Genomic DNA, 25746 nt, shown 5'->3' on the forward strand with positions numbered 1-25746 from the left:
AAATAACAAAGCCTGGGTGACAGCACATTTGTTTATAACATAGTTTACTGAATATTTTAAGCCCACTGTTGAGACCTACTACTCAGTAAGAAAAGATTTCTTTCTAAATAGTACTGCATATTGGCAATGCACCTACTCACCCAAGAGCTCTGGTGGAAATAAATGCTATTTAACCACCTGCTAACACAATATCCATTCTGTAGCCCATGGATGAAGGAGTAATTTTAACTTTCAAGTCTTATTTCAAAAATATATTTTGTAAGGCTACAACTGCCATAGCTAGTGATTACTCTGATGGATCTGGGCGATGTAAATGGAAAAACCTCTAGAAAGGATTCACCATTTTAGGTGCCATTAAGGACATTTGTGATTCATAGGAGGGAGTCAAAATATCAGCAATAGGACTTTAAAATAAGTTAATCCCAATGCTCATGATTTTGAGGAACTCAAAACTTCCATGGAGGAAGTAAATCCAGATGTGGTGGAAATAGCAAGGAAACTTGAAGTGGAGCCTGAAGATTTTAGTCCTTTCTCTTCCATATTTTTGTGTTTGCTCTACCAGTGGTAGGGTTTATATTTTCATATGTTTTCATGATGGTAGATATTGTTCTTTTGCTTCCAGGTGTAGGACTCCCGTACAAATTTCTTGTATAGCCAGCCAGTCTACTGGTTTTTATTTGCCTGGGAAAGGCTTTCTTTCTTCTTCATTTAAGACTTCATTTAACTTTTCTGGGTACAGCAACCTTGTTTGCTGCAGAGTTACTGTGTTCCTTTGGAGGTGTCATTTTTTCCTCAGTTTTTTTTTCTTTTTTCATGTTTCTTGTGTTCTCAACATTGATATATACACATCTGGTGAAAAAGTCACTTTTGGCCGGGCGCGGTGGCTCAAGCCTGTAATCCCAGCACTTTGGGAGGCTGAGACGGGCGGATCACGAGGTCAGGAGATCGAGACCATCCTGGCTAACACGGTGAAACCCCGTCTCTACTAAAATACAAAAAAAATTAGCCGGGCGAGGTGGCGGGCGCCTGTACTCCCAGCTACTTGGGAGGCTGAGGCAGGTGAATGGCGTGAACCCAGGAGGCAGAGCTTGCAGTGAGCAGAGATTGCCCCACTGCACTCCAGCCTGAGCAACAGAGTGAGACTCCATCTCAAAAATAATTTAAAAAAAGATTAATTTCGGGAGGACTGCCATCTTAACAATACTGAGTTTTCCCATCCTTGACCAAGGTATATTTCTCCATTTCTTTTGTGTTATTTATTGTTATAATATGTTCCTTAACTTCTTCCAGCAATGTTTTATACTTCTCACTGTGCGGGTCTTTCATGTTTCATTAAATTTGCCTAAGTATTTCACATTTTTTCCATCATTGTAAATGGAATTCTATTTCTAATTTCATTTCCTAATTGGTCACTGTTAGTCAAAGCTGCATCATTTTATAAATTCCCAATCATTTCACAGACCCTGGTCAAGGTGAAACATTCTACAGGGTCTTGGGCCATGAGAAACATTCTATCTAACCACCTGACTACACAAACACCTTTATCAAATCCTGCCGGGCAGCAAGCCATACCACCCAGACCCCTTCCACCCAGACCTATAATTACCCTAGCCTGAAAGCAGCAGTGGGCTCCGACACTAAGCTGGTCCCCTCTCTGCAGGTTTTTGCTGGCAATAAACCTGTGTTTCTGTTGAGCCACTAACTCTCTCTTTAACCCTCACCTTTCCTTCAAAACCTAACTTTTTTCTATCATTATAAATGGAACTGTATTTCCAATTTCATTTCCTAATTGGTCACTGCTAGTATATAGAAATAAAATTGATTTTTGTAACCTCATATCCTATGACCTTGCTAAATTCCTTTATTAAGGTTCTAGTTGTTTTTTTGTTTTTTTAAACGGAAAAAGAAGTCTCACTCTGTCACCCAGGCTGGAGTGCAGTGGTGTGATCTCAGCTCACTGCAATCTCCGCCTCCCTGGTTCAAGCGATTCTCCTGCCTGAGCCTCCCAAGTAGCTGGGATTACAGACGTGCATCACCATGCCCAGCTAATTTTTGTATTTTTAGCAGAGATGGGGTTTCACCATGTTGGCCAGGCTGGTCTCGAACACCCAACCTCAGGTGATCCACCCGCCTCAGCCTCCCAAAGTGCTGCGATTATGGGCGTGAGCCACGGTGCCCAGCCTCTAGTTACACGTTTGAGCCCTCACACCCCTTTTTTGGAGACAGGGTCTCACCCTGTTGCCCAGGCTGGAGTGCAGTGCTGTGATCATAACTCACTGCAACCTCAAACTCTGGTCTCAAGTGATCCTCCTGCCTCAGAGCCTCTTAAGTAGCTAGGACTATAGGTATGCACCACCACACCTAATTTTTAAACTTTCTGTAGAGACAGGGTCTCGCTATGTTGCCCAGGCTGGTCTTGAACTCAATAAATCCTCCTCCCTCAGCCTCCCAAGTTGTTGGGATTATAAGCATGAGCCAACACACCAGACCTTGGTATGAGCTTTTGAAGAAAAAAGAAATTCCATCACTGAGGAGATTATTTTCCTAATTTTAAAACTAAGATACATTATTTCAGGAGGCTTTGGAAAGAACTGAAAAGTGTAAAAATAGAAAAGGAAACACCAATTTTCCCAATATATAGGCTACTATTAATATTTTGACAAATTTCCTTAGTTTCGGGCAACATTCATTTTTTACAATACATTTATTTTGACATATTTGAGCTTATTCCATATTAACAAGTATTTATCATGCTTTTGTTGTAACACACAATAGCATTTTTCCTGTTACCAAACTTTCTGTGTACATATTTTAATGCCTGCATAATATTCTATTACACAGTTATGCCACAGATATTATGCTAGTGTACATTTTTTCATTTTGCGAATTATGCAGTCATAAATATTTCAGTGATCCTCATACATATTTCTGTCTCCATTACAAGTTAAATCCTTAAGGTGTTAACAATAGTAATATTATTAATAGCACCTAAGTGCCAGGCACTCTTTTATGTGATTCATACATATCATCTCAATCCACATGACAACACTTTGAGGTAGATACTAGTAGTATCCTCATTATACAGTTGAGGAAATTGAGCCACAGGTTATTAGAAATGTTGAAAGTCCCAGTTAAGTGACTATTCTCCCTTAATGAAAACCATTTCTGATAGGCATGTTATATGTTGGCACGGTATGTACACAGTGAGAAGAGCAGCAGGAAACATGGAACCCAGGACCTAGTTCTGAGTCTGACTTCATTGAAAATGTGAGACCTGGGCCAACTCACTTGATCTCAATGACAAGTATGAGCTAGAGGCTGTTATGTTCCTTGTAGTTCTCAAGTCTCCTGATTCTAACCATCATTTCTAGGTTTTTCCTCAGAGAGAGATCAAGATCTCTGGTTGGCTTCAGCAATACTTCATCTATCATTCAACAATCAATCATTAAGCATCTAATATTTCTGCTAGGAAATGCAGAATCATGCATGGTCAGTCCCTATACACAACAGATTGATTTATAGAATGAAACAGAAAATTAAAAGAGATCGTCTTCCTGAATCTTTTGTGGGTTACTAACTTACCAGAGAATCTGAAGACTGTGATCCTCTCCCTAGAATGGAAAACCTTTGTGCAAACAGAATAAATGTGTATACAACATTACAAGTTGTTTATTGATCCTCAGGAATGAAACCTACATCAACTATTTGGCAGTGATTTTCCCAGGTTGTGGAGTTCTGATTTAGGCAAAAGGGAAAAACCATGTATGACTGTAAGGGAAGTGAGAACTCAGTAAATTTTTATAAGGACACAAGCAGATTTCAATTAAACAACAGACATTAGGGTGGGGCAATAATATTAATAATCACAGCCAGTAACTACAGAGAACATAATATATGTCAGGCACTATTCTAAGCTGTTTCTGTTTACTCATTTAATACTCACCATAATCCTACCAGGTAAGTACTATTATTATCACTAATTTACAGAGGAGGATATCAATAAGTTTGGCACAGAGAAGCTAAGCAGCGTGTTCAAGATCACCCAGCTAGTGGGGTTTCAACCTGGGTAGTCTAGCTCAAGTCTATGCTCTTAATCTTTCTTTATAAAGATAAAAGACTACCTTGAGATGGAGGGCATCTTTAGGCCGTGCTCTGTTTATCACACGAGGACACTTGCTCTAAATATTGTTTAAATACTTGTTCCCAATAAAATTGGGATCCCTCCCTGATATGTCCAAATGCCCAGTGTTCCCCTAAGTCCTAACATCCAGAGAATTACTATGTTTTTAAATTATCAGGAGCTTTTGCAATGCTAAAAAGAGTGGAAAAAGTGGAACTCTGTGACCCAAAACAATTTAGAATAGGAAAGCTCATTAACAGGTGGTACTCAAAAGCTTCTTTGATGGTAGAATACAGAAACTAGATATCTTCTTACAATATTTAAAAGTTTCTTTAATTATTACAGCAACATTAAACAGACTATAAAACTCAAAGTCCCATTATCTAACAAATCAATTCTGTTCAATTATCTATATACTTTCAATTCTTGCCCACATGCAAATATACTTAAAAATGGGTTAGTACTGGTAGTGGAGATGTGTTGTTTTTAATTGTACTACATTATAAGCATTTTCCTTGCTGTTAACCAAAATACGGTTTCTACCAGACACAGAAAACATACCAAACACTACTAAATGTCCCAGAAGAGAGACAAAGTCAAGTAAACAATGACATATTGACTGAAATATTATTTTCCATCTTTTGTTGCATTAACTGTATCATTTCTTAATTCTCAGCAACAACTCTCCCTACAGTAGCATACTCATTTCTTTTCAAATGAAGGGGTTCTTGCTCAACAACTCACCTATTTAATAATTCCTTCTCAGATTCTAGCATTTAAGACTTGGTCAAGAATGCTCCCAGGCCAATTACTTCTGTAGGAATTCATGAAAAGAAGAAAATCTGATGGATTTGTGTACTGAAATAAAATCTGTGGTTTCTTTCCCTTCCAGGACCAATTCTGTAATGTGCAAAATGATAGTAACAAGACTGAAAGCATTTCCACATAGATTCAATTTGTACAGCATATATCCAGGAGTTCTCCAATGCAAAATAAAGTTATTGCTCTTTGTGAAAAATTCCCGTATTTATTAGTAAGCATTTTCCCTCATATGATTTGCCTGGTATCCAATAAGGTTAGAGGTATTAACAAGCACTGTCCCACACTGATTGCAAGTTAAGAACTGCTCTCCAGTGTGAGCTATTTGATGAACTATAAATGGAGAGTTCTGGCTGAAGATAATGCCACACTGATTACATTTATAGGTCTCTTCTCCAATATGAATTCTCTGATGCTTAATGAGGTCATTCTTCCGGATGAAGGCCTTCCCACACTGACAGCATTCATATGGTTTCTCTCCAGTGTGTATCCTCTGATGCACAATAAGGGCAGAACTCTGGCTGAAAGATTTTCCACAATCATGACACTCATATGGTTTCTCTCCAGTGTGGGTTCTTTGATGTGAATAAAGGTGAGAGCTTCGACTAAAACATTTTCCACAATCCTTACACTCAAAAGGTTTTAGTCCAGTGTGAATTCTATGATGCACAACAAGGTGAGATCTCTGGCTATAAGACTTTCCACATTCATTGCATTCATAGGGTCTCACTCTAACATGGGTTCTCTGATGCAGAATGAGATGTGTGCTCTGTCTGAAAGATTTCCCACATTCAGGACATTCATAGGGTTTCTCTCCAGTATGTGTCCTCTGATGTCTAATAAGCCTAGAGCTATGAACAAAAGATTTCCCACACTGATTACACGTGTACAGTTTGTCTCCTGTATGAGTTCTCTGATGGGTAACAAGGTGAGAGAACCAGCTGAAAGATTTACCACATTCTTTACATTCATAGGGTTCCTCACCAGTATGGGTCTTTTGATGTCCAATGAGGTGAGAACTCCGGCTGAAAGATTTTCCACATTCTTTACACTCATAGGGTTTTTCTCCAGTATGAATAAGCTGATGCCTAGTAAGATTAGAGCGCCAGCTGAAGAATTTTCCACATTCCTTACATTCATAGGGTTTCTCTCTATGTATGCCCTTTGATATACCAAGAGATGAATCATGAGTAAGAGAGTTATCATTATCAGGGCATTTGTAGGATTTATCACCTGTGTGAGTTCTTGCAAACTGAATAAGGTGAATGTTTTGACAGAAGGTTTGACTACATTCATTACTGTTACTTGCACAGCTTTCCTGATGACCATTAAGAACTAAATCATGTTTTAAACTTTTAGTATGTGAGTCACGTTTATGGAAATACTCTCTCAGTACCAGCTGAGCAGGAAGAAGACAGTTTCCCCCATATTTACCACTTTCAGAGACTCTCTTCTGAGTAAGTACTTTCTTTTGGGTGAATGCCACTTGCCTCAAATGTCTCTCTGGGTTTTCCTGATACTTGTCTAACTGGTCTTTACATTTCCAGACTTCTTCTAATGACAAATACCAGAGATCATTCCTTGCCATTCCTTCCATTTTAATGTCACAGGATTGCTTATCTTTAAAAATGCTCCTGCTGGAAACTGATGATTTGAGTTCAAATGCAGTCTCTGAATCTGAAAGAAATGAAAATCTTCATGTAACTAAAGACAGTATTAAAGTGAGAATGGTAGGAAGTATATGGAGACAAAGTATGCAAGATGTACACAGTTGCTTTCAAATATGGCTTTGTAACTTTGATAGAGAATGAGAAAAGGAAGAATGGAGCAGTAAACAGTAAATGCATTGGGGTATACAGTACTCAAAAGGGGCAAAAGGAGTAAGGAGAAGCCACAGGACTCAGGATATCAATGGTGAGGGTAGAAATAAGGGAAATTACATAAAAAGGACTGCACTTCCATTTCCTAATCCAGATGTTAACAATGCAAGTTCCTCACCTGTCTACTTGTTGTCAGGACTTTCCCCTGACACACATTCTTCACATTACTATCAATTTAGTATTCTTTTTGAGACACAGTTTCGCTCTTTTTGTCCAGGCTGGAGTGCAATGGCGCGATCTCGGCTCAATGCAACCTCCGCCTCCCAGGTTCAAATGATTCTCCTGCCTCAGCCTCCCAAGTAGCTGGGATTACAGGTGCCTGCCACCATGCCTGGCTAATTTTTTATCTTTTTAGTAGAGACAGGGTTTCACCATGTTGGCCAGGCTAGTCTTGAACTCCTGACTTCAGGTGATCCACCCACCTTGGCCTCCCAAAGTGCTGGGATTAAAGGCGTGAGCCACTGCATCTGGCCCCATTTAGTATTCTTAAACCATGCATACAGACATACATCAGGCAATGCTTTTTATCCAAATCACAGCAGCACTACAGAATAACACCCAGATGACGGACACAACAGACCTGTCAGAGCAGCTGCATGACAAGGTGGAAGAGTAACTGCACAAAAGTTACCAAGATACAAGTTCTAATCTAAGTTTTATACTATTACTAGTGGTGAATTTAGACAAGTTGCTAAACTTTTAAGAATTCATTTTGCTTATCTGTAATTTAAGGATGACAGTATCTGCTATTTCAGATGATCATATTATATAAAGCATGAGCCTATTACAGTCTCTGGCACATTTATGGTCAAAGCAGTAAGATTTACAATAATCATTATCATTCTTCTCATTTTCTGTTTTGATTTCTTTGTTCTGAAACATAAGGACTTAACAACCGATAGGACTGCTACCACAAGATGTGAACTTAGAATCTGAGGCCTGACCCATACTCTCTTAGAATTTCTGCCATCTACTACCTGTGTATATTACAGCAAATTATTTCCCTTGAATAAGAGCTTTATCTGTTTCTCAGTGTCTTTCAGGTAAAATGTATAATCCCAAACCTAAAAAATACACTGATAATACCACTTCATCTTACATGAATGGGGTGACATTGATAATACCACTTCATCTTACATGATAGGGTGACATTCCACTCTTACTTAGTATTATGGGTTAAACTGTATCCCCCCCAAAAAGGTATGTTGAAGTTTTAATCCTCAGATTCTCAGAATACGACCATATTTGGAAATACAGTCTTTCCAGATGTAGTAAGTTACGAGGTAGTACCAGAAATAGGATGGGCCCCTAATCCAATATGATGGTGGTCCTCATTAAAAGAGACACAGAGACACAGGGGAAGAGACCATGTGAATATGGAGACCAAGACTGGAATGATATATCCGCAAGCCAAGGAATACCTGGGGCTAGCAGAACCTGGAAGAGATAAGGAAAGACACTCTCCTAGAAGCGTAACAGAGCCCCACTGACATCTTCATTTTAGACTTACAGCCTCCAGCTGTGACATGATACATTTTGGTTGTTCTGAGCCACCTAACTTCTGGTTCTTTGCTACCGCAGCCCCAGGAAACTAATACACCTGGTAAATGATCCCTCTGCCAGGCCTGGTCCCTAAATGACTTCCTTATACAATCCCACCCCCAGCAGTCCTCACTGTCACTTGGCACTTTGTTAGTTCCTAGTTTCTTTCCCATCCTGATGATTTTTAATAGGAAATACACCACCCTTTCCCCCTCCTTCCCCAATCCAGAACATCATAAAATCTTATGGAGAAGTTTTTCAAACTACAAATGCCAACTGGAAGATTTTATGAAGAATATGTATAAGCGGGGTGCTGAGCACTAATGGAGGACAATTCTGAGTGGAGAGTTTGATCATAAGAATGAGGTGCTTTATTAATATCCTAAAATCTTCCACATATTATGTAACATAGCCATGCCAGTAAGTTATTGTTGAAGTTTATTGGACCCATTAATCAACTAATCATCTGATTTTTTAAAATTATCACACATTATATTTTTTGTTTTGATAATGAATTTCACAGCCTTGTAGATTCTGTAAAACTCCATGCATTTAAGCCCATGAAGAAGTCTGAGTATTTCTTTTTTTTTTTTTTCTTTTTGAGGTGGAGTCTCTCTCTGTCGCCCAGGCTGGAGTGCAGTGGCGCGATCTCAGTTCACTGCAAGCTCCGCCTCCTGGGTTCACGCCATTCTCCTGCCTCTGCCTCCCGAGTAGCTGGCACTACAGGTGCCCGTCACTACGCCCAGCTAATTTTTTTTGTACATTTAGCAGAGACGGGGTTCACAGTGTTAGCCAGGATGGTCTCAATCTCCTGACCTCGTAATCTGCCCGCCTTCTCTCAATAAAAATATAAACTGCTGGATCCAGTTAATAATTGTTATTTTTGGATACTTGTCAATAGACATTCAGGAAAGCTTACTAGATGAACAAATAGAAAAGAAAGAAAGAAGGTAAGTAATAAAGAAAATATAACAATATTTCCTTCCATGGTCCCAAGGCAGTTGAAAGACTTGCTTTGAGACAGCATTTTGATACAATCAGCTACAAGGCAAATACTAAAAAGTAAAAAAGAGCTTATGATAATATTTTAAAGTAGAGATTTAAACTAAGTGGAAGTTCAGAAGAGGAAGAGGCCAGTACTTAACGAGGAATCATAAAAGGCTTCATGGAAAAGAACTTGAGGCTAAATTACAGGACAAGTAAGACTTAGATTTAATTTACATCACACTCAAAGTCTGAGATGCAGGGAAATGCCTAGAAATAGATTTTTAAAACATTAAATACAGAACTAGATAGAGGCTGGGCATGGTAGCTCACGCCTGTAATCCCAGCACTTTGGAAAGCCGAGGTGGGCGGATCACTTGAGGTCAGGAGTTCGAGACCAGCCTGGCCAACACGGTGAAACCCCATCTCTACTAAAAACATAAAAACTAGCTGGGCATGGTGGTGCATGCCTGTAATCCCAGCTACTTGGGAGGCTGAGGCGGGAGAATCACTTGAACCTGGGAGGCGGAGGTTGCAGTAAGCTGAGATCACGCCACTGCACTCTAGTCTGGGAGACTGAGAGAAACTCCACCTCAAAAAAAAATAAAAGATCTAAAGTACAGTAAGAAAAACCGGTGTTTCTGTGAGCAGCCATTTTGGAAAGGAAGGAGAGTTGAGGCAACAGGAATTATGAGCTTTCTGCAGCAGTTTTCTACCTGACAGAAAACAAACTCTCAGAAAAGGTGTAAGAGTCCTACTCCAGAGCTTGCACAGATAACTGAGTTGTGGGAAGGGGTCACATGAAAGAAAGAGAGGCAAAAATGCAAGAAGTGATTCTATGACAAACAAGAGCACAAGAAGATAGGTTAGTGGTAATAACGGTAATGATCAGGAGAGCGACATGTGCAGCGCTGAAACCAAGCACGTCAACAGATGGAGAAACCTTTGCCTCTCAATGCAAATGGAATATAAAGATTGGCAGTGGGGAAATAGGGGCCAGATAAACTCAATCTTCCCATGAAGAAGGACCTGTGAGGAGGGCCAGTTACCACTATCTCTAGAAGTGCTAGCATCTCACAGCTCATCTGGGCTACTGCCTATGACAACTCTTGTCTGGTCCTCACCAGGATGGGCCTCTTGGTGAATCCCTCTCTCCACCAGCCAGGGCTCTTCTCCCTTCTCCAACCGTAGGATCACATCTGGCTTAGTAAGCTGATAACCTGTTCACAGTGAAAGACAACGGGGTAAGAGTCAGGGGAGCTCTGGGGCAGGCACAAAGAAACATCTCAGATTCAACCTGACCCCCCAACCCTCTGCAGGACTGGCAGGGACTCTAAAGTTGACAGAGGCAGGAAAACCTTTTTTATTTTATTTATTTATTTATTTTGAGATGGAGTCTCACTCTGTTGCCAGGCTGGAGTGCAGTGGTACAATCTTGGCTCACTGCAACCTCCGCTTCCCAGGTTCAAGTGATTCTCCTGCCTCAGCCTGCCAAGTAGCTGGGACTACAGGCACACGCGACCACGCCCAGCTAATTTTTGTATTTTTAGTAGAGACGGGGTTTCACCATGTTGGTCAGGATGGTCTCAATCTCTTGACCTTGTGATCCACTCACCTCGGCCTCTCAAAGTGCTGGGATTACAGGCGTGAGCCACCATGCCCAACCGGAAAACTTTTAAAAGAGGCATTTTTTAAAGAGGCATTTTTAAAACTTCAATACATTAAAACAAGTTTTCCACAAAAGCTGGAGTAAAAAAACCCTGTTCTATGCCTCAAAGAAATGAGGTCTCTGAACGCCAAGCCTGTACTCCAAAGATATATACTTCAGGGTCTCGTACCTTTTGATCAAAGGAGAACCACAATCTTCAAAAACAGAGCTAGTCTTACCCAAGGAAACCAAGTTCTTATAGTTCTCCAGCATCACATTTCTGTACACGATCTGCTGAGCAGTGTCCAGCAGCTTCCACTCCTCCCTGGTGAAGTCCACAAATACATCCTTGAAGGTCACCAGTGTCTACAACATCAAACACATTTGCATTGCACCAGATATGTATCTTTACTATCCCCCTTTCCTGACTGCTAACAGGAAAAGAAATTAAGCTGACAGCACTGGGGCAGGTAAAGTGGATGGACCCCAATTTATTCAAGGAGTGAGTACTATTTATTCTGGTCAGGTCGTAAAAGGAATGGCTATTAGGTACCTACTGTCTGAAAACAAGTTTTATATGATGCTTTAGGTTAAAAAAAACTGTCATAAGAATTTTTATTTAAATTAAATTTTAAACAGCTATGGCAGGGTGAATCATCTATTCTCCCAAAAAGTTAACCCACTTTTACACTATGTAAGATAAAAAACCTAATTCGAGTACACCTTAATGCTTACGAGATTTACCACCCTAGCCATATTTTACAACCTAAAATAATTATCCAAAACATTTTTCATGACCATTGGTAGGTACTAAAAAACAATGGAAGAGTTGGAAGATTATATTTTAGCAGTAGCAAAACAATTAGACAAAGAAACAGGAGATAGATGCAAGGCCCTTATCAGCCACATCAAAAATAAGTGTTGACTATATCTAGAGAAAAATCTATTTGAGTGACTGAGGGTCTCCCATCAAAGACTATAAAGGTCAGAAGACAGTGAAATAATGTTTGTTTGTTTTTAAATGCTGAAAGAACAGACAAACCAGAATTTCTACATCCAGTGAAAATATCTTTCAAAACTGATGCAAAATAAAGATATTCTCAAACGAACTAAAACTAACAGAATTTGTTGGCAGAAGATGTGCTCTAGAAAATGTGCTGAAAGAAGTTCTTCAGGCAGAAGGGAAATGATACCAGAGAGAAACCTGAAATCTCAGAAATGGAAGATAAATAACAAAAACAGTAGACATCTGGGTAAATATAATAGATTTGTTTTCTTCTCTTAAATGTTTCAAAAATATATAGAACAGCTGAAAGACCTGTAATATTTTCTGGTGCAGTTTCTCAATACACACACAACTTTAACATAAAGGGAGGGACATAAAGGGACCTATACATTGTAAGGCTTCTAGATTTTGCTTGAAGTGGTAAAAATTAACTCTAAGTGGACTGTAAAAGATTAGGTATGTATATTCTCATTCCTACAGCAGCCATTAAAAAGTACAAAAATATAAAGCTAAAAAACCAAGACATTAAGTGAAATACTAAAATATATTCAAATAATCCAAATAAAGGCAGTAAATTAAGAAGTGGGAAAAGATATACAGAGAACATATAATAAAATAACACACTGAAATTCAACTGTATCAATAATAACATTAAACAAAAATGGTCTAAACATAACAATTAAAAAACAGGTCGCCAAAATGTATTAAGAAAAAAAAAAAGCAACCGGGTGCAATGGCTCACACTTGTAATCCCAGCACTCTGGAAGGCTGAGGCAGGTGGATCACTTGAGTTCAGGAGCTCAAGACAAGCCTAGCAATATGACAAAACCCTGTCTGTACAAAAAATACAAAAATTAGCCAGGCATGGTGGCATGTGCCTGTAGTTTCAGCTACTCGAGAGGCTAAGGTGAGAGGATCACTTGAACCCAGGAGGCAGAGGTTGCAGTGGGCTGTGATCACACCACTGTACTCTAGCTTGTGCAACAGAGTGAGAACCTGTCTCAAAAAAAAAAAAAAAAAAAAAAAAAAGGCAACAGCAAAAACTACAAGCCTTGAGCCCAGGAGTTTCAGACCAGCCTGGACAACACAGGGAGATCCTATGTCTACAAAAAATTTAAAAAGTAGCCAGATGTGGTGGCTCAAGCCTATAGTCCCAGGTACTAGGGAGACAGGTGGGAGGATCACTTGAGTCCAGGAGTTTGAGCCAGACTGCAGTGAGCTGTGATAACACCACTGCACTCCAGCCTGGGCAACAATGAGACCCTGCCTCAAAACAAACAAACAAACAAAAAAACCACAAGCCTCGACTATCTGCTACCTAAAAAAAAAACATTGGGCCGGGCGCTGTGGCTCACACCTGTAATCCCAGAACTTTGGGAGGCCAAGGCGGGCGGATCACCTAAGGTCATGGGTTCGAGACCAGCCTGACCAATGTGGAGAAACCCTGTCTCTACTAAAAATACAAAATTAGCTGGGTGTGGTGGCACATGCCTGTAATCCCAGCTACTTGGGAGGCTGAGGCAGGAGAATTGCTTGAACACAGGAGGTGGAGGTTGCAGTGAGCTGAGATACCGCCACTGCACTCCAGCCTGGGGAACGAGAGTGAAACTCTGTCTCAAAAAAAAAAAAAAAAAAACAACAAAATATTGAATACAACCTAGAGAGGTTACAAGTAAAAGGACAGAAACAGATATATTATGGAAAACACTAATCATACAAAAGTTAGAGTGGCTGTATTAATATCAGACAACATAGAATTAACAACAAAGAATATTAGCAGAGATAAAGAGGGATATTACATACTGATGTGTCAATCTGCAAAAAAATTTCAAATCCTAAATAGATCAAAATGTAACACATAAATTTATAAAATTTCTATAAGAAAACATAGGAAAAAAACATTTGTCATTTTGAGTTCTTCAGAGGGTTCTTAGCAGTAATACCAACAGCATGATCCATAAAAGAACAAATTGATAGGCCAGGCATGGTGGCTCACGCCTGTAATCCCAGCACTCTGGGAGGCCGAGGCAGGAGGATCACCTAAGGTCGGGAGTTCAAAACTAGCCTGGCTAACATGGTGAAACACCATCTCTACTAAATATACAAAAATTAGCTGGGCATGGTGGTGCATGCAAGTAATCCCAGTTACTTGGGAGGCTGAGGCATGAGAATCGCTTGAACCCTGAAGGCAGAGGTTGCAGTGAGCTGAGATTGCGCCACTGCACTCCAGCCTAGGCAAGAGAATGAGACTCTGTCTCAAAAAAAAAAAAAAAAAAAAAAAGAACAAATTGAAAATTGACAAAGTGAGCGCTTCACCAAAACTAAAAATGTTTTTTCTCTTCAAAAGACATTGCTAAGAGAAGGAAAAGACAAGCCAGAGACCAGGAAATAATATTTGCAAATCACATTATCTGACAAAGAACTTGTACGTGTAAGGTACAGAGAACCCTCAAAACTCAATTAAGAGGCTGGGCACAGTGGTTCATGTCTGTAATCCCAGCACTTTGGGAGTCCGAGACAGGCCTCGGGATGGCCCGAGTTCAGGAGTTCGAGACCAGCCTGGGCGACACAGTGAAACCCCGTCTCTACTAAAATACAAAAAAAAAAGAAAAAAATTAGCCAGGTGTGGTGGCGAGCGCCCGCAGTCCCAGCTACTCGGCAGGCTGAGGCAGAAGAATTGCTCGAACCCGAGAGGCAGAGGTTGCAGTGAGCTGAGATCGTGCCACTGTACTCTACTCCAGCCTGGGCTACAGAGCAAGACTCCATCTCAAAAAAAAAAACAACAACTCAGTAAGAAAACAGACTAGTTTGAAAACTGAGCAAAAGACTAAAATAAACATTTCACCAAAGAAGAATATAGGTAGTTGGTAACAAATAAGCACATGAGCCGGGCGCGGTGGCTCAAGCCTGTAATCCCAGCACTTTGGGAGGCCAAGGCGGGCGGATCACAAGGTCAGGAGATCGAGACCATCCTGGCTAACACAGTGAAACTCCGTCTCTACTAAAAAATACAAAAAAAACTAGCCGGGAGAGGTGGCAGGCGCCTGTAGTCCCAGCTACTCGGGAGGGTGAGGCAGGAGAATGGCATAAACCCGGGAGGCGGAGTTTGCAGTGAGCTGAGATCTGGCCACTGCACTCCAGCCTGGGTGACAGAGCAAGACTCCGTCTCAAAAAAAAAAAAAAAAAAAAAGCACATGATGCTTAGTGTCATTACTTATTAGGGAAATGAAAGTTAAAACGACAGTGAGATACCGTAAAGACACTTATTAGAAAGGGTAAACTTTTAAAGTGTGTGATACCAAGTGCTGGTGAGGATGCAGAATAACTGCCACTCTCACACATCACTGTGAGAATGCGAAAATGCTACAACCACTTTGGAAAATTTGCATATTTTTCATAAAGTTAAATGTATACTCTTGGCACACACCTATCATTCTCTTGGCTAAATACCTGAGTGTGAAAATTTATGTCCACACAAAAACCTGTATGCAAATGCATAAACCTGAGAAAGGGCTTTATCTAAAATTGGCAAAAACTGGAAGAAACTCAAATGTCCCTTAACACGAAATGCATAAACAAAGCGTCGTACAGCCACACAATGCAAATCTACTCAGCAATAAAAAGGAATATCCTACTGACTCATGCAACAACAGATGAACCTCTGACACATTATGCTTTATGAAAGGAGCTAGAGGCTACGTGCTACGTGATCCCATTTATACGACATTCTGGAAAAGGTAAAAATCAATAGATCAGTGGTCAAGGGGCTGGAGGGGGAGTAAGCATGGACTATATACAAAGGGGTTGCACATAGGGAATTCTAGGATCATGGGTTTGCCCTGTAACTTGGTGGGTTTTTTTGTTGTTTGTTTTGTTTTTTTTGAGATGGAGTTTCACTCTTTCACCCAGGCTGGAGTGCAATGGTGTAATCTTGGCTCATTGCAACCTCCATTCCCCGGGTTCAAGCAATTCTGCTGCCTCAGCCTCCCAGGTAGCTGGGTTTATAGGTGCCGGCCACCACGCCCAGCTAATTTTTGTATTTTTAGTAGAGACGGGGTTTCACCATGTTGGCCAGGCTGGTCTTGAACTCCTGACCTCAGGTGATCCACCCTCCGCCTCAGCCTCCTGAAGTGTTGGGATTACAGGCATGAGCCACTGTGCCCGGCCTGCTCTGTATCTTGAATGAAGTGGTAGCTATACAACTATATACGTTTGTCAAAAATCACAGAACTGTAAATCCAAAGGGGAAAACGTTACTGTATGTAAACTGAAACATAAATAAAAATATTTAAAATGGAATGTTCTATGAGATCTGTATGCTGGATATCTTCTCTCCTTCCCTCCAGGTTTCCTCTCCACCCTACTCTGTTCCCAGGGAGGGCGAGCTGTGTGGATTATACCAAAGATTTCTCTTGCCCTCTGCCTTTCTATTTCACCATTGGAGATCACCAGTTGGATATGGCAAGCTGCCCCAGTGCAGTGGTGGTGACGTGATGGAGGTACATTCCCTTGACAGATGGGAACAGCCTCTGTGAACCACAAATCTGGTTTCCAGAACCTGTCCCTGTTCTCATCCCTTCAGGCCTAATGGTGATGACACTCTGCTCCCACCTCATTCTCATATTACTGAAGTTAAGTGTGCCTGCTACTTTCCGCTAGTCCTTGACTCATTCATTGCTGTTCATGGTTTCAAAGAAGCCTGCCCAGTTTTAACTTAAGTGGCTATCTGATTTCTGGTCTGGTGGTTTTAGCATTCCCATAAGAAATACACTGCACTTTTACTGTAAACACAGAGACAAAGCACGTCATGGTGACACTACTAAAAGGAAAGGTGCATGAGATGTTAGTTAATAACTGGATTTGAAATCAGGCGAATCCGTGGTCAAATCTGTACATCTTAAATTTTTTTTTTTTTGGCGGGGAGCAGCGCAGGGGACAGAGTTTTGCTCTAACGTCTGGGCTGGAGTGCAGTGGCATGATTTCGGCTCACTGCAACCTCCGCCTCCCGGGTTCAAGCAATTCTCCTGCCTCAGCCTCCTGAGTAGCTGGGACTACGCCACCACACGCCTGGCTTATTTTTGTATTTTTTAGTAAAGACAGGGTTTTACCATGTTGGCTGTGCTGGTCTCAAACTCCTGACTTCGGGTGATCTGCGCACCTCGGCCTCCCAAAGTGCTGGAATTACACGTATGAGCCACCTCACCTGGTCTGCACACTTTAAATTTTGGATTGGATGATGTTTGTTTATTTAACCTCACCACGAGTCAGTTCTCTTAGCTGTAAAATACCATCTGTCTCATAGTATTATACACACTAACACACAGTGCAATACAGTGTTAAAGAAGACAGAGATGAGAAGTGCCATCCGCTGCAGTCCAGCATATGCAGACATGCCAAGAAGGTATATAGACTAAGTATGCTTTCATTCCTCCTAATACTTTTTAAATCTCGTGTGCTTCTTGTTCTTTGCTAGAAGTAAGCATTATCCTGAATTGTGTTGTTTATTGTTTTTTAAATGCCTTTATTTCAATTGTAAATGAATAACTGTTTGGCCAGGTGGGGTAGCTCACACCTTTAATCCCAGAGCTTTGGGAGGCCAAGACAGGCGGATCACCTGAGTTCAGGAGATTGAGATTGGCTAACACAGTGAAACCCTGTCTACTAAAAATACAAAAAATTAGCCAGGCATGGTGTACATGCCTGCAGTCCCAGCTACTTGGGAGGCTGAGGCAGGAGAATCACTTGAACCTGGGAGGTGGAGGTTGCAGTGAGCTGAGATCGCACCACTGGACTCCAGCCTGGGTGACAGAGCAAGACTCTGTCTCAAAAAAAAAAAAAAAGAATAACTGTTTGCAAATACCTGTTTTTGAATTTTTGATCAGCACAAATTGCTGATCTTTTTCTTGTATTAGCCTTAGCCTCCAGTCCATTTTAAATATAACACTCATCTCATTCCATTCTGTCATATTTTCTACTACTATTCTATTTTTATTTTGTATATATTTGAAAATTTCTATAATAACAGAAGAGAGGGAAAGACCAAAGCCCACAGTGATGTCTTCTTCCTAACTCACCTTTTAGTCAATAGAGCAGCATGTTACAGTTGAGTCATGTTCTCATTCCTGCAAAACCATCTTTCCCTATACTGTACACATTGGTTTTCATTTTAACTCGCAGAAGACTCTGGCTCAGCCTCCTTCACAAGCTCATCAGCTCAACCAGCCTCATCAGTTATCTCTTGGGTATTTGTTTCAGTTCTTCTTGGCCTTGTTATCACTGTGTATCCTTCTGTGAGGAGTCTCATTAGCCCCATGCAAACATATCTGTGTTGCAGTCAGTGCCAAACAGGCCTGGAAGGCCCACACTGCCCATATTCCCCTCTTGGTTCTGTGTTTGGGCTGCACTAAACTGCTTTTACCTCTTCAAACAGGCCATGCTCTCTCAAAAGTCTGGGCCTTCACAAACGCAGCTCTCTCATATTTCTTTGGGCAATCACAAGTCATCCTTAATGTGTTGGCATACATGTCATTTCAGCAAGTTTTCTTCTGAACCTTTAAACTATTTAAATATCCTCATGTTAAATGCATATGCCAAACACCTGCCCAGAGCACTCCAATGTGGGGCTGAGCCCTCCAGACAGGCCAGGGAACCTCGGCTCCAGTCTCACCTTCCTTCCCCAGATTACCTGTCAAGGTCTGCATGAAGGACCCTCCAGAGGAAGAAGCTGAATAGGCACCAGAACCAGTCTCTCAGCCTGGATGTCGCCAGGCCACACTGCTCACTGAGGTTCTGTTCTCCTCAGAGTTCTTTGCACCTTGTTTGCAGTTATCCTTTGATAACTATGTAACTTGTCCCTGAGTTCCTCCAAATGGGTTCCCCACGGAGGAATTAACACAGTAAGCACCACACCCAGGACAGTCAGGCCTGAGAGAAACCACAGAGAGACATCAACATTCCCAGTTCTCTCTTCTTTTTGGGAAGAAGTCTGATGTCACCTCACTTGATTCCCACCAATGTTACTGTTAAACTTGCGTTGTGTTTCTTTTGTATTAAAAGGAAATAAAACTGCAACTACAAATAAAGTAAACAAAAGCCTAATCCTAGTCTGCTGGAGAAGATATAATTTCTGAAGTTCTCTGGCAAAGGGACTAAAACAAAAAGGAATTCCCAGTTGGAAACTGCGGAGAAAGCACAGCTTACCTGGGACCAGGCAGTTAGTGACTTAGCATGCATGTCCTCCTTGTTCTTGATGATACTTCCTTGAGTGATAGCAGAGTGCTAAGAAGACAAAGCTAGGAAAAAGAAAGAAACATAAGTTAAGTTTGCTATGACCGGGAGGCTCCCTAAATTGACAGCCTAAACTTCCTCATACCAGCTGGGTATGACACAAACACCCACTATACAGAGGAACATCAGAGACATTCTATAAGCAAATCTACAGTGCCCGAAGCTCCCTAAGATTAGGAAGAGAAGAGCTACATAAATTGCATTTTTACCCCCCCCCCTTTTTTTTTTTTTTTGAGACGGAGTCTCGCTCTGCCGTCCAGGCTGGAGTGCAGTGGCCGGATCTCAGCTCACTGTAAGCTCCGCCTCCCGGGTTCACGCCATTCTCCTGCCTCAGCCTCCCGAGTAGCTGGGACTACAGGCGCCCGCCACCTCGCCGGGCTAGTTTTCTGTATTTTTAGTAGAGACGGGGTTTCACTGTGTCAGCCAGGATGGTCTCAATCTCCTGACCTCGTGACCCACCCGTCTCGGCCTCCCAAAGTGCTGGGATTACAGGCTTGAGCCACCGCCCCCGGCCATTTTTACCCCTTAATCGCTGGAGTTCCACACCACATTTGAAGATTTAAAACGGAATGATCCTACTTACCATTACAAATTTTTTTTTGAGGGGGAAAAAACCAAACCTGACCTAATCTAACAGTCTCACTTTACAGATTAAAAAAACAAGGTTGTCTCCAGCTGGTCACAGAACGGAAGTCAGAGATTGAAGCCTAAGAAAAATGTGATGGACCATTACTGGCTTGAAGATGGAAGGTGCAGTGGGAGGAACATGGTAGTCTCCAGCAGCAAAGAGCAGCACCAGCTGAAAGCCAGCTAGAGAGCAGGGACCTCAGTCCTGCAGCCACAAGGAACTGAATTCCGCCAAGAAGAGTGAGCTTGAAAGTGAATTTTTCCCCACAGCCTCCAGATGAGAACTCAAGTCTAGGTGACAGACCCTGATTTCAGCCTTTGGACACCCTGAGCAGAGAACCCAGCCATGCTGTGCTTGCACCGCTTCTGACCAACAGAGCTGATAATAAGGAAGTGCTGTTTGAAGCTGCCAAGTTTGTGGTAATATGCTACACAGCAACAGAAAACGAATATAGCCAATTACATTTTAAAAACAATTTAAACATTAAGGAAAAATATTGTATATTTACCTATGTAGTTACCATTTGCCAGTGCTGTTTACTCGTGTGTGTAGATCCAGATTTCCATTTGGTTTCATTTCCTTTCTCTCTGAAGCACATTCTTTAACGTTTCTTGTAACAAGGGTCTCCTGGTGATAAATTCTTTCAGCTTTTTTATAGCTAACAATGTCTTTTTTGTGCTTTTTTTTTTTTTTAAACAGCCATATGGTACAATTCAACCATTTAAACTGTGTATTCAGTGGGTTTTGGTATATTATATAATTCTTAAAATTGTAGTAACATATATATATGTATTTTTTTTTTTTGCCATTTTAACTGTTTTTAAGTATCCAATTCAGTGTCATTAATTACATTCACAGTGTGGTGCGACCATCACCACTATGTAATTCCAAAACTTTTCCATCACTCCAGAAACTCTGGTATCCACTGATAACTCCATATTCTCCCCTATTCCTCTGGAAGCCCCTAATCTACGTTCTGTCTCTACGAATTTGCCTACTCTACTTAGGTCACATAAGTGGAATTATACAATATTTGCCCTTTTGAGTCTGGCTTATTTCACTGAGTATACATTTTTCAAGGTTCATCTATGTTTTAACATGTATCAGAACCTCAGTCTTTTTTAATAACCAAATATTCCATTGGTTAGAGACTACATTTTGTTACCCACTCATCTGTTGATGAACACTTGCGCTGTTTCCATCTTTTGGTTATTATGAATAATACTGCCATGAACACTGGCATACAAGTATCTGTTTGAGTTCCTACATTCAATTCCTTTGGGTATACACCTAGGACTGAAACAGCTGGGTCATATGGTTTTATGTTTAACTTTTTGAGGAATCACCAAACTGTTTTCTATAGTGGCTGCATCATTTTTACATTCACACCAGGAATATATATGCATATTCTAATTTCTCTACATCCTTGCCAAATACTTGTTATTCTATTTTTTTAAATTACAGCCATCGTAGTTGGGATGAAGTGACATCTCACTGTAGCTTTTACATTTCCCTAATGACTAATGATGTTGAGCATATTTTCATGTGCTTACTAGCCATTTGTATATCTTCTTTACAGAAATGTCAAGTCCTTTGCCCACATTTACAATTGGGTTGTGTGTATTGTTGAGTTGTAGGCGTTCTTTGTATATTCTAGATATTAAACCCTTATCAGAGACATGATTTGCAAGTAGTGTCTCCCACCGTTTTTGAGATGGAGTCTCACTCTTTCACCCAGGCTGGAGTACAGTGGCACGCCCTTGGTTCACTGCAACCTCCACCTCCCGGGTTCAAGTAATTCTTGTGCCTCAGCCTGTAGCTGGGATTACAGGCATGCAAAGCTAATTTTTTGTATTTTTTAGTAGAGACGGGGGTTCACCATGTTGGCCAAGCTGGTCTTGAACTCCTGACTTTAGGTGATTCGCCTGCCTCGGCCTCCCAAAGTGCTGGGATTACAGGCGTGAGCCACCGCACCTGGCCTGTTTCTCCCACTCTATAGGTTGAGTTACTTTTGTTGTTGAAAGACGTTTTTTCCTGAATGTGTAATTCTATTTAATAGGTAGACAGTTGTTTTTTTCTTTCAGTACTTTATACAGTTCCACTCTTCTTAGACGTCTTATTTCTGGTAAGAAATCCAACGTAATCCCTTATTCCTCTGTATATAGCATGTATTTTCCTTCTGGCTACTTTTGAGATTTTCTCTTTTATTGATTTGAGTAATCTGATTATTATTTTCCTTGGCATACTTTTCATGTTTGTGGTGTTTAGGGTTTCTTGAGCTTCTTGAATTTGCGGGTTTATAGTTTCATTAAGTTTTGACATTTCCAGTCATTATTTCTTCATATATTTCTCCATCTCTCCTTTACTCTCTTCTTCAGGGACTCCAATTACTCATACAGTAGGCTACCTGATGCTATCTACAGCTTACTCAAGTTCTTTTCATTTTTTTTCTGGTTTCTTTTTTCTCTCTGCATGTCATTTTGGATAGTTTTACATTGCTATGCCTTTAAGTTCACCCAACTTTTCTTCTAGAAATGTAATCTGCTGTTAACCTGGTGTATTTTCATTTCAGACAATATGAGTTTTCTCCCTAGAATCTCAATTTTTTTTAATACTTTCTATTGCTGTATTTACCTTTTTAGCAATATGAAATACATTTATAACTATGTTTTACTGTCCTCCTCTGCTAATAGTAAGATCTATGTTAAGTCTGGATGAGTTTCAAATCATTATTATCGTCCTCACTATGGGCCATGTTTTCATCTCTTTGCATGCTTGGTGAATTTGATTGGATGCCAGATACTGTGAATGTTATCGTACTGCATGCTGGGTATTTTTGTATTACTATAAATTTCCTTAAGCTTTCTTTTAGGATGCAGTTAGGTTACCTGGAAACAGTTTGATCCTTTTGGGTCTTTCTTTTACAATTTGCTAGACAGATTTAGCAGTGCCTAGTACAGGGCTAATTATCCCCCATGCTGAAGCAAGACCTTCTTGATAGATACTGATCGGGTACACACGACCTATCCAATGCTCCAGGAATTGGAAGAGTTTTCCAGTCTGGCTGGTGGGAATAGACGCTCTTCTCAGCCCTATGTGAACAACAGATACTGTTCCCAATAATCCTTTAGAGGACTCTTTCCCTGGCTCAAGTAGTTTCCTCACATGTATGTACTGATCTGTATTCTGCTGAATACTTCAGGGAGAACTTTTGCAGATCTCCAGAATTCTCCTGCTGTAAGATGCTCTCTTACAGAAGCCATATTGCTTTTACTTTTTTTTTTTTTTGAGACGGAGTCTCGCTCTGTGGCCCAGGCTGGAGTGCAGTGGCCAGATGTCAGCTCACTGCAAGCTCCGCCTCCCGGGTCCACGCCATTCTCCTGCCTCAGCCTCCTGAGTAGCTGGGACTACAGGCACCCACCACCTCGCCCGGCGAGTTTGTTTTGTATTTTTTAGTAGAGACGGGGTTTCACCATGTTAGCCAGGATGGTCTCGATCTCCTGACCTCGTGATCCACCCGTTTCGGCCTCCCAAAGTGCTGGGATTACAGGCTTGAGCCACCGCGCCCGGCCCATATTGCTTTTACTTATGTGACAGTGCATAAAACTGAAAAAGAAACCCTTAAATCTTCAAAAGACAGAGCAAACAATATACAGGAACAAAGTACAAAAGAAATGCAAATGTAAACATATAGGAAATAGTCAAATTTAGTAGTCAAAAAAATGGAAATCTAAAAAATCTAAATTTAAAATAAATTTAAAATGCAATTTTTTTTTTTTTTTTTTTTTTGAGACGGAGTCTCGCTCTGTCGCCCAGGCTGGAGCGCAGTGACCGGATCTCAGCTCACTGCAAGCTCCGCCTCCCGGGTTCACGTCATTCTCCTGCCTCAGCCTCCCGAGTAGCTGGGACTACAGGCGCCCGCCACCTTGCCCGGCTAGTTTTTTTGTATTTTTTAGTAGAGACGGGGTTTCACTGTGTTAGCCAGGATGGTCTCGATCTCCTGACCTCGTGATCCGCCCGTCTCGGCCTCCCAAAGTGCTGGGATTACAGGCTTGAGCCACCGCGCCTGGCCTAAAATGCAATGTTTTATAAACTTCTGCTTCCAGCCGAGATGGAACACGAGAGAACAGAATTAACCTCTTGACCACAGCAAAACAGACAAAATACATTAAACAGTGGTTTTCAAGACCAAGAGGGATAAAATAGTATTGACTTCATAGGGTTACTGTGGGAATTAAATGTTAGTATTTGTAAAACATAGAATGGTGCCTGACACGGGGTAAGATTAAAAAAAAAAAAAAGACTAGTGACCCAGCAACACAAGTGTCTTTCTTTTCTTTTTTTCAAAGTCGAGGCCTCATTCTTGTCACCCAGGCCGGAGTGTGGTGGCATGATCATAGCTTACCACAGCCTCAAACTCTTGGGCTCAAGTGATCCTCCCTCCTCAGCCTCCCAAGTACACAGAACTACAGGTGTGAGCCACTGCACCTGGCTTTTTTTTTTTTTTTTTTTTTTTTTTGAGACAGGGTCCTTACTCTGTCATCCAAGCTGGAATACAGTGGCACAAACACAGCTCACTGCAGTCTTGACCTCCTGGGCTCAAGTGATCCTCCTGCCTCAGCCTCCTGAGTATCTGGGAACACAGGCACATGCCATCACGCCCAGCTAATCTTTAAAATTTGTAGAGACAGGATCTCACTATGTTGCCCAGGCTGCTTTCAAAGTCTTGGGCTCAAGCAATCCTCCTGCCTTGGCCTCCCAAAGTGCTGGGATTACAGGTATGAGTCACCATGCCCAGCCTGGCTAATTAAAAAAATTTCTTTTGCAGAGATAGGGGTCTCATCATGTTGCCCAGGCTAGTCTAGAACTCCTAGCCTCAACTAGTCCTCGTGCCTTGGCCTCCTAAACTGCTGGGCCTCTCAAAGTGCTCAAAGTACAGATGTAAGCCACTGTGCCCAACCAGCAAGTGTCTTTCTAGAGTTTCTTTTTAACATCCAATCAGTCACCACAATCTGTAAATTCCCCCTCTTAAGTGTCTTCCATCCATCTCTTCCAACTCCTACTGCCATGGCCCTGTTTCAGGCCCTCATAATTCTTGACCTAGAAACCTCCTACTTGACTTGTTTGCCTTTGGTCTCTCACACTCCAGTGAGTGTCTGCAGCAACATCACCTCTGTAAAACACAGAAGTTTCACTCCCTGTTTAAAATTCCCTTTTGGTCTCCCAGTACATATAGAAAAATGCACTAAGTCCTTGGCATGGCTTTAGGATCCTCTGTGATTGTGGCTTTTCTACCTCCCTAAGCCCTAAATGTTTCATCAAACTACCATACATTTCCCTATAACCATGCTGAACCACTTGAGTTGCCTGAACATCTTTATCTATGCTATTCCTATGCCAGATCCGTTCTTCCTTTTCTTGTCTCTTGGTAAAACCTTATCTATGTTGCAAGATCAAACATTATCCCTTCTTATGTCATTACCTAATTTCTCCAAGGAGTTTTAGTGTTTCTTACTCTTTGCTCCTACAGCCACCAAAAGCAGCAGCAACAATGACTGAATTACAGTACAGCAAGAGAGATCCACAATTAGCTGACCGAAGGGTCATGTCCTTATGAAGAGAGGTCTCTGACATCAGCTACAGGTCTCTGTCCTTACCCCGTTTTTAATCCTTTCACCAGCAATATAAGTAAAGATCAGTTACAAATTTTTTTTTTTTTTGAGATGGAGTCTCGCTGTGTTACCCAGGCTGGAGTGCAGTGGCGTGATCTTGGCTCACTGCAAGCTCCGCCTCCCGGGTTCACGCCATTCTCCTGCCTCAGCCTCCGAGTAG

The 25746-nt window shown here is 41.2% G+C and overlaps 1 protein-coding gene across 3 annotated transcripts in view; it reads right to left on the reverse strand.

The window, feature by feature from the left end:
• Positions 1–2130: 2130 nt before the first annotated feature.
• The window catches only part of LOC105490582 (zinc finger protein 10), a 32554-nt gene continuing 8938 nt past the window's right edge, over positions 2131–25746 (reverse strand). For 2 of the 3 annotated variants that reach the window (XM_011756369.3, XM_071072439.1), the window contains exons 2-5: positions 19200–19291; positions 11233–11359; positions 10470–10565; positions 2131–6616 (exon numbers count right to left, since the gene is read on the reverse strand). In XM_011756369.3, coding sequence (XP_011754671.2) covers positions 5151–6616; positions 10470–10565; positions 11233–11359; positions 19200–19232 — 1722 coding nt within the window. In that variant the 5' untranslated portion in view covers positions 19233–19291 and the 3' untranslated portion in view covers positions 2131–5150. Of the gene's footprint in view, positions 6617–10469; positions 10566–11232; positions 11360–19199; positions 19292–20422; positions 23237–25746 lie in introns of those variants that run through there. The other variant, XM_011756370.2, reaches the window with a different exon arrangement.

Source organism: Macaca nemestrina, chromosome 10 (genome assembly GCF_043159975.1).
Source record: "Macaca nemestrina isolate mMacNem1 chromosome 10, mMacNem.hap1, whole genome shotgun sequence".
Classification (NCBI taxonomy): Eukaryota; Metazoa; Chordata; class Mammalia; order Primates; family Cercopithecidae; genus Macaca; species Macaca nemestrina.